Source organism: Labeo rohita, chromosome 22 (assembly GCF_022985175.1).
Source record: "Labeo rohita strain BAU-BD-2019 chromosome 22, IGBB_LRoh.1.0, whole genome shotgun sequence".
Lineage (NCBI taxonomy): Eukaryota > Metazoa > Chordata > Actinopteri > Cypriniformes > Cyprinidae > Labeo > Labeo rohita.
Genome location: NC_066890.1, coordinates 9,183,465 through 9,200,115, shown reverse-complemented (window position 1 = coordinate 9,200,115; position 16,651 = coordinate 9,183,465). Strand labels below are relative to the sequence as shown.

Genomic DNA, 16,651 nt, shown 5'->3' with positions numbered 1-16,651 from the left:
TCAGAATGTGCTTTATGGAATCGTTTACCCAAAAATTTTGTCATCACCAGTCATCACTCACTACCATTGTATGAAAATGTGCAATTAGAGTGATCAGTCCCAAACATTCTGTCTTGGGTTCCTTAAACTCATTACTGTCAAAGAACATGTTCAAAAACAGTTGTGATTAATAACTCATGGCCTTCTTACTGATGTTTTTCTTTCCTTAAAATAGACCAAAGTACCCAAGACTGAATGTGACAAATATATCTTACCAGCTCCATAAATTGCTGCTCAAGGGCCTTGTATTCAGTAGAGCTCTTGTTGAACAGATCTTCGGAAAACATCATGTTGGTGACCCTGAGGCTGAAAAACACTATTAAAGCCCTTCCAGGGCTTGCTGGCAAGGCAATACTTGCCAAGTCAGTCCCATGAGCAAATCCACTACCGTCGTCTCCATCATGGCTTGGCCCATCAAATGGGAATATGTCAAATGAAACATCAAACTCTGTTATGTTGGGGTTTACTGGAACAGGAACTTTCATAGTAGTACTGTCAGAGTTCACTGGTTTGGTAGGTAGGGTGAGCCCTGTGATGTCAGGGCTTGACTCTACTGTGTTCTCTTGCACGTCTATGTCATTGGAAGTTATCTGGTTGGTAGTTTTCAACGTTGGCTGATACAATAATGGTACAGTGGTGGAACTAAGGGTCTCCAAATGTTCTGAAACATCTGGATGACTGATTGTGGTGGACTGAACTATTATGGTTGGGTCTTTATCTTCAGCATTCTCTGATAAAATAGGGTCCTCTGCTACAGTTGCAATGTAAGTGTGTATCACATCAGTTGAAGTCTCTGGAGTCGTCTCTTGAAGAACCGAATGAGTAGATGAATGGGTAGTTAGAGATTCTGTGGTTGATTCTGGTAAATGCTCCTCCTCATCTATTGACAAATGTGATATCCGTGTGAACGGAGAGTCCTTCTCAGGAGACAAGGAAGCTGAATGATCTTCTACTTTTGGTTCCTCAGTAGCTACTGTTGTTGGAGCTGTTGTTGCGACCAAGATCTCATCCCCAGCTAAATCCTCTTCTGAGAGTTCAGTCAGTGGGCTTTCCGTAGGCATAAGCTTGCTGCCTTCCATATTCTCATCTAGAATCTTGACTTCTTCATCTGAATCTTTTACCTCTGGCCATAAGAGTGCAGGTAACTCTGTGATACCTTCGGTTATAGGATGCTCAACAGCTTCTGAATAAGCAGTAGGACCTTCCACTGAAACCATATCAGTTTCTAGGATTGCAGGTGATTGCGTAGTTGAAGGCATTTCATTTGACTTTGCTGTGTAGGCCAGTGTTTCCTGACTCTGCTTGTTTTCTGTTGAAGGAGTATGCACATTCATGGCTACTGCTGTGCTTGGTGGGATCACAGTGGGTGTAACAAAACTTTCTGCATAGTCCTTATCAGCAGGTGAACTGATTGTATCAGGACTTTGTGATGCATCCACATTTTGAGTTTCTGCTGAAGTGTAGACATGTAGCAAGGGTCGACTGGTCACGTGTGTAGCCACAGTGGTAGATTCATCTGGAAAATAGTCATCATATTGTTCAGGGGCTACTTGGGTCTGCATAGAAAGCTCGACAGTCAAAGTCTCCATAGTCCAGAAAACTGGAGCTTGGTCAGTTGTTGTGTAGTGAGGATTAGTACGAATATCTTGTGTCACAAGAACCCTGTCCAAGAATGGCTCCTTGGGTGTCACATCTTGTTGGGGAGGCTCGAACTGTTCCACTATAGATTCCTGATCTTCATGCCGTTGGTGTACCTCATCCTTAGCATCTTCCCTCAAGACTTCCTCTGACTCCCAAGGCCAAATGTCAGGACCTAGATGATCCCCAGAGAAACCTGAGCCTGAACCCAAGTCTATCAAGTCACTCTGAGTAGTCAACTCAACATCAGGAGGATCCATGGGAGAAACTGGGGTTTCTTCCAACTTGTGAGGTGATTCCGCATGTAAGGCAACTTCTGTTATTGCACCTGTGATAGGACTGACTGTAGTTGCAGTCTGTAAGAAGCCCTCCTCTTCAAGAATACCATCGTCTGAAACAAGAACGCAACATTTTAGAACCACATTACTGGCTTTAGGTGGAAAATCATTCATGAGATATAAGACTCACTCTCTGTACCAGGAGCAGGTGCACTGCTTGAAGTCTCAAATTTAGAGGTAAGCTCAAAGTCAAAGTTCTTCAAAGACACATCTGCAGGAGACAGAGTGGGACTTTCCTCAAAGATGATTACATCATTTGCATTTATGTCCTCACTCCATACGTCCTTCCAGGGATCTGTCGTGTGAACTTGGTCATGGAAGTCATCAAAGAAGATGTCATTGTTGGATAATTCCTGCCTGGGTACATCTGGTGGTTTCTCAGAGGCAAGAACATTGTCCTAGGATTTAATGATTGAAGAGTTATGGTTAGTTAGTTATTAGTTAATTAGTTATTAAGCAAATATATTTAAGATAGGTCTACATTAAGGTTGCTGACAAAAAGATGAGCCAAAAGACATTGTAACTTTCCATACTGAGGCCTGTGTTCACTGAATGTCCTAATGTTTCAGCGGTTGAAATTAAGCCTCACCATTTGACCATCAAAAAGTGTAGAGTGAAAAAAGTGCACTTATGGTGTAAGTGGAAGAATTTTTCCTCAAACTTCTTAGTGAATTACACTGGAAATACATCTTCTTTTTCCAGAGAAATGGCAGTGGAAAAAATTGCATAAACATACTAAAAAAGTGCACATGATCTTCACACCATCCTGAGGATCCCAGTCCTTGATGGGATATTGACTAATGCATATTTGACCAGAAGACAGTTTTTTGACCAGAAATGAACATTTAACCTTCATGCAGATTTGCAATATGTCATGTTGTATATATAACGACTGATTGTATATACATTCATGAGTTATTCACACTATTTTATTTTCATGCACGTAATGAGTGAGGTGCTACTGGAACTAGATCATCGTCAGTTGCACACACTGGCCTCATTCATGAAACACGAGCAGCACGAATTTCTGTGTAAATCATTCGTAAAACCATTCTTACGTAAACTGTCACTTTTAATTCAGTGCGACAATTTACATAAGAATGGTTTCACGAACAACTTACACAGAAATGAGTTATGCTCGTATTTCTTGAAATAGGCCCATTGACCGTTTAATAGAGGACAAGTGGCTAGATCGATTTTTTTTATAGAACTAGTTTTATGCGTCTTACTATTTAGGTTTCTAATTTGCAAACAAATATCCATCCTAAACAGGACAGATCAATTTCTCGCATCAATTTTAAAGGAACTAACTTTAAGGAGTCTATTGAGGCAAGCATACTATTACCTGAGAGAGAACACATGTTCGTAGATGCAGACATGGACGTAGTGCATCAGCCAAAACAAGACGGTAAATCTACTTAATATGGGTATTGAAAAAAGTGCCAGTTTTGTCAAATGTTAGAGGAAAAACCCAAGAGTAAATTTTAAGATTATTGCCATGTTTGGTATCCAATGTGTCTTTCTAATTAAACTACAGACTGTGAAGAAAGCTGCTCGGTCTCTGCAATAAATATATGTCACACTGAGATTAAAAACAGATTCTTTTCAATATTTCATAGTGCCTGAGCTAAACAATTTTCATAAAATAGCATGCTTACTTGTGCCTAGAGAATACTTGAGCTGGAAAATTGACTTGAATAGTTTTACAGACCTGCCATATTATCCCATAGCTGTGCTATAATCTGTTTTAATGACGTGCTATGAAAACCCATTTTATGTGCAAGGTAATCTTTCTTATCATGTAACAACAAAAACCTACATGTGATTGCTATTAGTGTGACTCATTTTTCATTTAACAGCTTTGGAAGGATTCACATTCACACTTGAAAGTAATTGCACTGCAATGAGGTGAAAAAAAATCCTTGAGTCCTAAACTGTAGTTCTGGGTACGGATTCTGGACTGGACAGTCATGGTTACCCATTTACTGGGTGGTCCTGCCAATGACCATTGACTCACCATCATGTCACTGGAGTCAAGCGGTCTGCTGGTTGGTTTGGAAGGCAGCAATGTCTCCACTGTGAAGCCAAAACAGAGACAAATCATATCAAATTATACTTAAAATTGCTTAAGCACAGTTCCTACCCATACTACCGTCTCTTCAAGAGAGTTTGGCTCTGAAGGCTGCAATATTAGTCTGCCAAAACCAGAGATAAGAACCATGAAGGCTCTTCCTTCTGTTAAAACCGCGTACAGCCAAACAGTGTAAGAGGATATACCACCAGTGTCAGCATAATTCATTTTGGGTTTATTCAGCTACATTTTGCAATTAACCACTGTGACAGAACAAAAACTTAAACCTGAATGTTTATAAGAAACATCAGCAAGAAGCACTCAACTCAGCTTGGGTTCGCTATAATTGACCCACAATGTGTCTTTCCACCTCTTAGAGAACATCTTACCATTTTCCAGTTGCAAAGATTCAGGGTCTACTTCCAGAGTGGTGTTTTTGATGAAATTCTCCTTGTGGAGGGCTTCGGTGATGTAGTTTCGGAAGTCAGTGATGGTGTAGACCACGGTAGGTAGCTCATCAGGATCGGTGAAGGAGTTCTCAACCATGTTTGAATGTAGGTTTATGTAATCTATGGTCTCATTACTTATTCCTGTCCCGTCGCCCTCAAGAACCACAGCGTAGTGCACCACCACTGCCAGGCCTCTGAGGAATGCAAAGAAAACATTGACTCTTCGCGGTCAAAAAACATAATTTGCTACATCAAAGGCTCGCTGGCTGTAAACTGGCCAAGACTGAAGATGTTGTGTATTAAATGACTAACATTTATTAATAAATGAGCAGCTTCATCTAGAGTACAGCAGGAATGGAGTTTGTCATGGTGGAGCCTGCTATCTGTTTTGTCAGTTTGTCATATTTGATCATATTTAACCCCGTTGAGCATCAGCTGCGCAACTTAAAGTAATTCCTTTGCACAGTAGTAAATTCAAGTAAACAGCCACAGTGGTTTGGTGGTTTTGGATGGATTATGGTCTAGTTGTTCTTCTAGCACCACCAAGCTGGTCTAGTTGGTCTCCTAACTTAACTCATCAGCCACCTGATCTCCCAGTCTAACCAGCTGAAAAGTGTGGGTTAATTCTCTAAAACCTCTCTAAAACCATTGAAACGGACCCACTGGTTTAAGATGTTTACATTTTTTAGTAGCTAACAACCAAATATACCACAGAAAATTCAGCTGCTGGTTACTAGGGGAAATAAAAAAAAAAAAGAACTGGGAGTGAAGAGAGCTGACCTAGATTTTTTTTGCCCCAATTTTTTTTTTTTTTCAGTGAGGGTTAGAAACCTAGTGTGTTTACGACCAGATTGGTTTTCTCTCTTATGACAGATAAAACCTCCACAAGGATTCAATTTCTTTGGCACACCAGAAATGCTAATTAGCCTTAAATGACTAAGTAAGAACATCTCTGTTCTCAGGTGGTTTATGGGGCTTCATAGAGCTCACAATATGTAGTTACCCATTGTGTGGTTTAACCGAGGCCTCGCTGATAAACCACAGGAAACATTGCCATGATGACACTTGAGAGCAGAGAACATTTAGGATTTAATCCCATCATGCTTGGCAGATGGGGCGTGCATTTACCACAGCGACTTATCCCACTTAAGGTGGCGAATGGCCAGACAAAGTAGCCCACTGACACACACACACACATGTCACACCTAAATGAGTATGACCATCTTTTCTATCAGTTGATTTTGCAAGGCTAATGAGGCAGCAAGCACATGACCTTACCAAGAAAACAGTGTGAAAGCGATTTCAGAGCAACGCTCTATAAAACACTACATATGGTGGGTGGAAAATTCAGGCACATGAATTTCTCATTAGATGTTTTGGAGGAGATATGGGTCACGCAGCTGTGTGACATGGCAGGGTGGGGAGATGGATTTATCAGGCCTGGGTGAAACATTGCAGAAATATTAGCAGTGATAGCCCAAATTACATTAATATCTGTTTTGTTCATTTTGAGATGTGATTAGCTGTGACTTCTAAAAGCAATATGTTTAGATCCAGAGCTCAAGCTAAGTAAGAGTTAGAATGCTTACCCTTCAATGTCCTTCTGTGGCCTGGGATATTTTATTAAGAAAAAAAATGACATTCAGAAATCAACATATATTCTTTATCTGTTTGGATAATCATATAAATTACCATTAAAAATAATACCTGAATTCAAGGACGGATATGGTCTTGAAACCTGGGAGCCTTTTAAAAACCTCTTCAATCTTCGAAAAATAAATAAAGGAAATGTTATAAATGTACAATAATGTATATACATTTCCTGATGGACATGAGATTATAGTTTCTAATAATTAGTTTCATTCCCCACACACTGTTGTCACCAAATACATAAATATCTAAATGTATAGATTTAGCTTACCTTATCGACGAACAGTTTGGATAGATGTTGATAGTAGTAACTTGATGGATCTCTCAGAGCATCATCATAGGTTTCACCTCTTATCTTAATACTCAGCTCCACAATATGATCGCCAACAGGACGTACTGGTCGGACCATAATGTCATCAATTTCATTTCCAATCTATATGTGAAAAAAATAAATAAATGTTTAAGAGGAATTCACAATCACTGAGTTAAAATATATACACAAGTAAACAAATAAAATGTCTTAATTGTCTATTAAAAATTTGATGTGCTCACCATGTTGTTTTCATCTAAAATATCATTAGAAATGTCCTGTGGCAAGTTTTGTAATGTGGTGGAAAAAGTCTTTTGAATAGTAGTTGACAAGTCATTTAGTACAACCGTGATATCCTCCACTTTCAAAATAGGAGTTGGGATATCATCTTCTGCGGGTTCCTGTTGGACCACATGTATGCCAGGTGTTTTAGGTACTGTCTTGGGCACGTCTGAAAATTCAGATATTGACAAAGGCGTTTGAGATGCGACCTCAGGTGTCTTCGAGATAGATCCACTTTTCTCCACTTCGGGTGCTTGAGATATGACGTGAGTTGTCTCTGTTATGACATCAGATTCTGTAATAAGCTTAGGTGTCTCTGTTGTAACTTTAGGTGTCTCAGATAAAGGATCTCCTCTGGTGACTTCATGTGTGATTTCCACTGCAACTTTAGGTGTGTCCTCTGGAATTTTTAATGGCTCTGTAACTTCATGTATGTCCTCTTTTATAGTAGTTGTCATTATAACTTTTTCCAACTCAGTAACAGTAGGATCTGGCATTGGGCCTTCAGAAACTTTGAGAAGTGTTTCCTCACCTCCTTCTTCCTTTTTAGATGTGTCTTCCTTATCTTCCATGCCTTCAGTTACAAACTCTACAATGTCAGTTTCAGGGGTACTAATGTCCAAAGAAGTATCAAGTGTGTCCTTGGATGTGATTACAGATGTGGTCTGACTTGTGGTCTTAGTAGAAGTTTCTTCAGGACTTTCCTCAGGTGATTCCTCCAAGATGACAGGTTTAGTTCCAACATCTAATTTAGCAGTAGCTTCACTTGTTCCTCCATCAAAATCTTCAGGTGTGTTTTCAAGAATGGCTACTTTGTCTGTGCCAATGTCTTCAAAATCAAACTCAGGAACTTCTGTTGCCTCTGTTGTCATCTCACCAGGTTTCCAAGTGGCAGTTATGTCCTCATGTTCGTCTTTCTCAGTGAACACAGATTCGGTAGCTTCTGTAGTTTCCAGAGTCAATTTAGGTGTTTCTCCAGCTGTCACCTCAACAACTTCTGGGGTCTCAGTTATAATGTCATCTTCCTTACCTAAATGATCCTCTTTGGCATTAGGAGAGTCATCTATAGACTCATGTGTTTCCTTTGAAACTTCATGAGTACTCTCTGTCATGGCACCTGGTAGTTCTTCACCTGTGGTCACCTCTGGTGTAGGTTTAGTGTAGGGTGCATATTCCTCATCTTTGTCAAGTAATGTAACAATTGCAATGTTTTCAGGTCCATCCTCTGTTGATACAACATCAGGTGATGCATTTACACGTGTAGTGGCTGACAGAATTCCTGGCACTGTGGTCACATGTGTGATTTCAGCAATATCCTTATCTGCCTTAGCCTTTGGCAACCCTTCTGTGGGGGGATTAGGTGAAACCTCTTTCAGCTTTGTAGTAGCTGTCTGCATTGATTCCTCTGGTAAGACACTCTGAACAGGAGATATTTCTGTAGGAGATTCTTCCAGAGTTTTACCAGTGGATATCACTGTAGCTTCTAAAACATCAACATTCTCAATGGTAACAAGTGCTGATTTAACAGGACTTTCGGTAAAACCCAATCCATCTTCAACCTCAGTTTCTGAAATAAAGTTTTCAATGGATTCTCTACTGACTACCGCAGGAGTGTTAGTACTTATTTCTGGTGAGTCCTCAAGGGTCGTGGGAAGATCTGTCTCGATCGAGGTGGAACCTACAGGAGTTGTAGAATCTATTGATTTAACAGGACCTTCAGTAACACCCTGCCCCATGTTCAGTTTAGTTACAGAAATAACCTCTTCCATAGATTCACTGGTGATTTCTGTAGGGGTGTTGGTACTGATCCCAAGTGAGTCCTCAGAAGCTGTAGGAATGTCATATTCATATTTTCCTGAAGTAAAATCTTTTGGATTTCCAGCACTTGTCAAAGTAGACTCTTCATGTGAATTGGTAACATATGATGTTTCAACAGGACCCTCTGTAACATCCTGTTTCACAGTGGCCTCATTTGTGAGTTCAGAACTACCGATTATCCCCAGTGAGTCCTCAAAGGATGTGGGAATAATATACTCATATTTTCCTGAAGTAGACTCTTCTGGAGTTCTATCAGTGGTCATTAATGTAGACTTTGAGATGGCATCCACCTTTTCATGTTGAATGGTAACATCGTATGTAGTAGTATCCTGTCCCACCTCCGGTTCTGATTCTGAATGAAGCTGTTTAGTGAATTCAGTGATGATTACTGTAGGAGTATTAGTGCTTATCCCTGATGAATCCTCCAAGGTTGTGGGAATACCATGCTCATATTTTTTTGAAGTATAATCTTCCGGAGTTCTATCAGTGGTCATTAATGTAGACTCAGAGACAATGTCCACCTCTTCATGTTGAGTGGTAACACTTAACATCTTACCCAAACCCTCAGTAGCATCCTGTCCCACTTCCGGTTCTGGATCTGAATGAAGCTCTTCAGTGAATTCGCTGATGGTTAACGTAGGAGTATTAGTGCTTATCACTGGTGAATCTTCCAAGGTTGTGGGAATATCATGCTCATATTTTTTTGAAGTATAATCTTCCATAGTTCTATCATTGGTCGGTGATGTAGACTCTGAGACAACATCAGCTTCATGTTGAATTGTAACACCTGCTGCCTTAACTGGATATTCGGTAGTATCCTGTCCCAACTCTGTTTCTAAATAAAGCTCCTCAGTAAAATCACTGGTGACTACTGTAGAAGAAGTAGTGCTTATTCCTAGCAAGTCCTCAAAGGTAGTGGGAATCTCATAATCGTATGTTCTTGAAGTAGACTCCTCTGGAGTACTATCAGTGGTCATTAATTTAGACTCTGAGACTATTTCAACCTCTTCATGTTGAACGCTAATGTTTAATGTTTCGACAGGATGCTCAGTAGCATCCAGTTCGACCTCCAGTTTTGAAATAGGTTTTCCAGTGGCCACATTTGTGAGTTCTGTAGGTGAGCTAGTGCTCATCCCTGCCGAATCCTCAAAGGCTGTGATAAGATCAGGCTCTGGAGTGATTCCACGTGTCATCTGAAGCTCTGCAGCTATAGTGGTGGTTAAGATTTGGTCTGCAATGGTCTGTTGTGTGATGTCCTGTGAATCTGGTACTCCCTCAGGAACCAGAATGCTGACTAGGTGAGGGAAAAGAAATAAAAGAAAGAAAGAAAGAAAGAAAGTGAGGAATTGACAGAAAAAAAATGATGTCATAAGATCCATTAATTGCATGCTTTTATTTGTCTTCATGACATCAGGGCCAAACATGATGTAGCCTATCGTTGAGGCTAAGTCCATGCACAAATAATTAGTTACACTTGACTAAATGGCAGAAATATGTCTAAGGATCCTGACACCTCTACTGCTTAACAAACCACTGAGTACCTAAAAAGGATTAAAATCTATTCTGAGTGCATAGCCTGAGCCAGAGAGCACTAGGTTTCTGTTGATATGGCTACAGGGTATTATACAGACAATAACAATACAGATTAATCAGAGCATAACTTAAATCAACGGACTGCAAAATCCAGTAAATAGAAAAAAGACTTTCCAGGCTTATTTTGAAGTATTTATAAACACAGGGAACAGGAATACGGATCCATTGTTTAAGTGGCATATTTTTTTTAACAATGTAGTAAACTAGACTGACCTTGTTGGGTTGTGGCCACATTTGCTTGTGTTGGCTCAGTAGTCGTTGTCTGATGTCTGCAAAAGAGAAAACAATTATAAATGCTTTTGAAGGCCAGGAACGTACCCAATATCTACAAAATCTAAACTTCTCGTTGGCAACCAAGTTTAGTTTCCCCCCTTCAGGATATGAATTAAACCATAAGCAGTGCTATGTCTCTAAAGCTAGTGGAAATTCAACTAGCTTTAGCAGGGACTAAAGGTATGACTGAAATTTTCGCAGTTTGAAGCCAGGGGTCTGTATCCAGCTTTTACTATTAATGGGTGGTTTTGTCTGCAAAACATCAGTGTGTGCTCTGAATTAGCTGCCTTGCTAAAGAGTTGGTGTTTCAGATTATTCATTTAGTGTTGGTGTTATGTTAAACGCATTACAAATGAGCTCCACACTGGACATTTGCAGATTTATTTACATTTAGGTTGCAGAACAGTACTACTGTATGCAAATTATGTTATTCTATGCCCATGAGGTTGAAGTCCTACCTGCATTCAGGTTGCCATGGACTGGTGGGTGCACTATCATGAGACAAATATAGGAATTATTTAAGAATATTTTTAATTTTGTCTATATAACTATGTGGAATATGGATGAATGAGCTGTTTTGACCGAGTCTGATGGCACTGGCAACTTGTGTGAAATGCAGCTGGTGTAAAGAGTTTTCCCCATGCAATATTATCATATTCATGTACCATGATATTAACATGGCACTCCAAGGTTCTTCAAAGAATACTGTGGTATTATGAAAGTAGATGCAGTTTGTAGGCAGTTCTCACCTTGTTGAAGTCACTGAAGTTGCTCCTACCCTCTGCAAAATACCACAAAACTTAGTTTGCATCTTTTACAATTTAGTATCTTCAGTAAAATACTGATTTGAGAGTGATTTGTTTAGTATCATGACATTGGCAAGGATACTTACACTTGAAATCAGAGCAAGGTGCTCAGGTGACTGGCTAAAGCTTCTGCCAATGTCAAACACGCTAACACTACTGTTTTGACATTTCCTCATCCAGATCTGGTACTCTTCTTTCTCAGGTAAGCGATCCCAGAAGATTTTGAAAGCCTCCCAAATTGTTTCCTGGCACACTAAGGCACACAAACAAATGTAGACAGATTTACAGGTACCCATAAGCGTACCAACCCATGCAATCTAAGCACACGCACAAGCTCTTAAATGTGGAAAAAACAAGAACAGAAAACAGCTGAAACATTGAGGAAAATGTATCTATTTCTTACTGAATATGTTTTACAGTATATTCTGACGAAACATCAATCACTGTATTAGCTTTAGCAACATGCTAACCCCAAACTGTAATATGGCATCTCCAGAGCACTTAAAGTTCGAGTTTAGTCGCTTAAAGGGATAGTTCAGCCAAAAATGAAAATTCTGTCATCAATGACTAAATCTCATGTTGTTCTAAACCCGTAAGACCTTCGTTCATCTATGGAACACAAATTAAGATATTTTTGATGAAATCTGAAAGCTTTAGACAACAATGGAACTACCGCGTTCAAAGCCCAGAAAAAGTAGTAAAAGCATTGATAAAATAGTCCATGTGACATCAGTGGTTCAACCGTAATTTTATGAGAAAAGAAAACAAAAACAGCAACTTTATTTGCCATTTTCTTCTCTTTCATGTCAGTCTTCATGAAGAAATTGTTGAATAAAGTCATTATCTCACTTTTCTTTGTTCACAAAAGTATTCTCGTAGCGTCATAACATAACGGTTGAGCCACTGATTTTCTTACTACCTTTCTGGGCCTTGAACGTGGTAGTTGCTCTCTATGCAGGGTCAAAAAGCTCTCGGATTTCATCAAAAATATCTTAATTTGTGTTCCGAAGATGAACGAAGGTCTTACAGGTTTGGAACGACATGAGGTTGAGTAACTAATGACTAATGAGGTTCAATTTAATTTATGAAGATTCTGCCAGTGTAGACAGCAGACAGTAATGCATCTCACTAGGTTTTGGAAAAGAACTAGGGAACTATAAACAGCATAGAAGAAAATAATCTGCCAAAACACCAGCTGTGAACTCTGCTCTAGTGGAAATTGACTTCACTTTGCATGGACACACCTTTCACTTAAAAGACAGAAGTAACAGAATTATTGCTTTACTTCTAAATTGAATAAAGAAAAAGCAATAACCAACATAATGGAAACATCTCTTATCCTAATCCACACACGTCAATTGTTCCAAAGTTTTTTTTATTTTTCAATTTGTGAACCAAAATTGCTGTTTCTGTATATGCCGCATGCTTTCTCAATGTACCCTGCAAGTGGAAAATTAAACGCGCAGATGGGGGACGTTAACCCTTGCTAAACATTTTTTGTGGCTCCAGTCGAAACGTTCCACGTACATCTGCCTGCCATACCAACTCTGTATGACGACTACCAGAACTTAAGCACGTAGGAGGGTAAAGGTCACAAGTTTTCCTGGCAGAGCGAAGGATCTGATCACCATCTACAGTGATTCAGTAGCAGTGTGGAGCGATGAGGGAGAAACTCTGGAAATTCTGGCCTTTCCTAATGGAACAATGTTGACGGAATTTGACTTTAACAGCGCTAGACAGACACTTCAAGCCCCCTGCTGACAGCCACACAGTCATTATGAGTCTTAAAGAGAAAGTTTACCCTAAAATAAAAATTACGCCATTATTTACTCAACCTCATGTTGTGCTGTTAAGTCAGTGGAGTTATTGAGTTGAATATCTAGGCTGAAAAGTGAAAACATTTCACAAAGCATTATAAAGTAGTAGTTCAAGTGACTTGCACGCCTTAAAATAAAGGTTCTTTATTGGCATTTATGGTTCCATGAAGAACTTTTAACAGTCCATGGGACCTTTCCATTGCACAAAAGGTTCTTTAGAGTGGGAAACTTGGAACTTTTTAAGAGTGTACAGTTGAAAGCAAAACATATTTTTGTTTTCATTTTTGGTTGAATTAAATTCTTTGGCATATACACAAAAGGTTCTTTGTGGCAAAAGAAGGTTCAGACTGTAAAAAGGTAAGAAAGAGATGGTTCTTTAAAGAACCTTTGACCTTTGACTGAATGGTTCTTTGTGAAACCAAAAACGGTTCTTCTATGGCATTGCTGATGCCTTTTAAAGCACCTTTATTTTTAAGAGTGTACAATGTGGGTTCACCAAATACTACTAATTTAAATCTGCGTTTTACGTAACTGTATTAGTATTCAATTATAAAAATGCAAAACATACAGTCACGAGTCGTCTCTGACTTTTGGACCCCACTGTACATGTAATATAGCATCAGAGTGCCCTATAATAGGGTTCCGTGGCTAAACATAATCAACTTTCCACTGACACACCACAAGCATGACCTTTATGTAAAACAGCAACACTTGGTTCTCGAGTTGTCGTAATTAGATTCACTAGGGTCATCTGGGTCTCATTAATGCAACAGCGAGAAACATTATTCTCAGTGGTGGTCTCCAATAGAGTTTGATTGCATCTAACTTCACAGGCTAATACGTGAACTTTAGAAAGAGCATGATGTGGAAAAGTGTGTTGAGTGCGTCTGAATATTTGTGCGCGATTATATGCAAGAGAGACAAAGAGACAGTGTGTTTTTGATGTTTCGAAACCGTGGTTCAAATATGCGGTTACTTGGATGTTAATGGATTTGGTCGGGTTGGCTTAGTTTATTATTATTGATGAAATGTAAAAGTATGAGCTCATTTTTCTCACATAAAGAGCATGCATTTACACTATAGTAGTCATCTGCAACATACTGTACCTTACAATTACCATTCTTGGCGACTATCCCAGAATCTCTCAAAGGCAAGTAAAAACGTAACAACAATAAGTCTGGTTCTTACCTCGCAGGTGAAAGTAGTTGAGATGATTCTGTATTGCTTGTTGCACTGTCTCATGTGAGCAAAGTTTAACTCCACTGGGAAACAAAAGATCTCTTTTCCGTCTAGAAAGAGCCGTTTTCCCTTCTCCAGACACACTAGGAACCAACGAGTGATTTAAAACTTCACTGGCGTCCAAAAAAGTTGTATATCCATTTGGTAAATAATCCTTGTGAGTTTCAGAATCTAATAAAGAGCAAAGAACAAAAGGTCAGAAGATTGCAAGCATCACAATTCCTCAACTCCTCAAGGCCTTCATGTAGAGTAGATACGTACCTGCATCTATGAAACAATATCTGGTCAACAACAATACCAAAACCCACCAAATGCATTTCAAAGATAGATCAACCATGATGATTCCTTATGCCGTGATGCTTCAGAAAATAAGTCTATTAAATAAGATGGAATTTGGGCATCCCTCCTTGCAGGCCCCCAAAAAACTTGTAGAGAGTTGAATTAATTAGTCTGCATTGTCAGAATATCCTTTCGTTGTCACAGAGGGATGCAATCACGTAGCTTTGAGCTGACGTCTCCCCATGCGGCTTAGCAGATGGCTCTTTGGAAGATTTTACTTGCCCGCTAATCCTATTTGTTAATTCTTCTGAGGAAGCTTGTCGAGAAGTCAGTGATACTCCTTCATTGCTCACCTGTAAGATCCATCCGGGCAGTCCCGTAATTTGCAGTCTGATCCGTTGAGGAGTTCAATTATAAGTGCCATTGTGTGGAATTGCACTGATATCATTGTACACAATTAATTGCATAATCTACTAGCGTTTGACTAAATGTGACATATGTGCGGTTTAGCCCCTGTATCTCCAGGTTTTCCACGTGCTGTGACTGTACAGCTTACTGGAACTTCATCTTTATTGGGTTTTGGGTGTATTCCATCATGGATCGTATGAACAGATGGCACAAGTGTGGGCCAAGCAATTCCAGGTTTTGTAAAGTATCAATGGTTCGTTGGAGGATATTAGAACCACAGCTGTTTATTCATATACTGAGTTGAATAAACTCTAAATTGCTGTTTGCAACAACTCTGAATGCTGGCTTGTTTTAAAGGTTAGTTTACGAAGGTTTTGAAGTTTACCACACTGACAGACAAACAGACAATTTCTCTTTGTAAGTGTGAATGTTAAGACCGCCAGATGGTTTAGACACTGATCTGATGGACTCGGTTTAAAGCTGTTGAGTTTGATGGTAGATGGTGTTTGACGGCAAGTGGTGGGTGTGACAGATCAAATCCTGTGTGACATCTGCCATATCAGCAGTTTTGTGTTCTCTCTTTCACTTGTCCAACTAAGTGTCCAAATATTTGGGGACACCGGATGTAAAACTCACTTTTACATGGTGTTTGCATATAAACGTGTCTTAGCAGTGTGAGGACACAACCTCCCTACAATGATAAAAAATCCATTTACTCCCAAAAAACCTAAACAGTCTCAGTTATCAAGCTGTTTTGATTTTCTGAGCAGTATGATGTCATATTGCTCAAGCTCCGCCCACAACCGCTGATGGATTGTCCTGTATATCTCTGGCCTCAGCCAGTTGTACGCTTTCCACCATTTTCTCTGCGCTCGAGCTGTACCGACAACAATGTCTTCAAAATCAACGCAGGTGTTTTGTATTTGGATGTCAAAGTGAACTTAAGAGTCTTCTTTTTCTCCCAACATCAGAGCCACTGAGGACACAGTGGGTTAGTTTTGTTTTTGATGGTAACGGACCACCGTATACACAAAAAACAGAAGAGCGGGTGGACACATGCACCGAAACAGGTCACTCTGAACTGAGCTTTTTTTGAGAAGGTAAAAATATGACCATTGAAGAATTTTAACCAAAGTATGTTACAGTTTCATGAAGAACCTAAAATATCATACCAACTTTTGGAAAATGGGCATCCGATGTCCGCTTTAAGGCTACAACGAAAATGACTGGTCATTTTGAAAGACGTCAACTGAGGGACAAACCTGAAGGTGTAAAAATTAAAATAAATAGTTTATAATGGTTCATTGAAATAAATAAATAAATATTTATTTAGATTTTTAATTAGCTTTATTCTTATTTTTCATTTTAATTTTAGCTTAAGTTTTAGTAATTTCATGTGCTTTAATAATAATAATGAATTAATAATGAATTTTTTATTTTATTTCAGTTTTAGTTTTAATGTTTTAGTACTTCAACTTAAACATATCAATTACATATTTTTACTGTTTTTATTTTAGCTTTACTAAGTTTACTGAAATTTTTTTTTTTTTTAATATTTTTTGTTTTAGAGATACGATAACCATGATTAAAAACAATACTTTTATGAGTTTTATATACAATACTTTTCATGATTTTTTAAGA

At 39.0% G+C, this 16,651-nt stretch overlaps 1 protein-coding gene across 1 annotated transcript in view; it reads right to left on the bottom strand.

The window, feature by feature from the left end:
- The window catches only part of impg2b (interphotoreceptor matrix proteoglycan 2b), a 29,888-nt gene extending 15,070 nt beyond the window's left edge, over nt 1-14,818 (bottom strand). Inside the window, exons 1-14 of the mRNA XM_051095566.1 lie at nt 14,585-14,818; nt 14,273-14,494; nt 11,354-11,520; nt 11,211-11,242; nt 10,920-10,952; nt 10,402-10,457; nt 6,738-9,889; nt 6,457-6,618; nt 6,243-6,301; nt 6,125-6,145; nt 4,476-4,729; nt 4,033-4,091; nt 2,146-2,413; nt 255-2,068 (exon numbers count right to left, since the gene is read on the bottom strand). Coding sequence (XP_050951523.1) covers nt 255-2,068; nt 2,146-2,413; nt 4,033-4,091; nt 4,476-4,729; nt 6,125-6,145; nt 6,243-6,301; nt 6,457-6,618; nt 6,738-9,889; nt 10,402-10,457; nt 10,920-10,952; nt 11,211-11,242; nt 11,354-11,520; nt 14,273-14,494; nt 14,585-14,660 — 6,375 coding nt within the window. The 5' untranslated portion in view covers nt 14,661-14,818. The remainder of the gene's footprint in view (nt 1-254; nt 2,069-2,145; nt 2,414-4,032; nt 4,092-4,475; nt 4,730-6,124; nt 6,146-6,242; nt 6,302-6,456; nt 6,619-6,737; nt 9,890-10,401; nt 10,458-10,919; nt 10,953-11,210; nt 11,243-11,353; nt 11,521-14,272; nt 14,495-14,584) is intronic.
- Nucleotides 14,819-16,651: the final 1,833 nt, after the last annotated feature.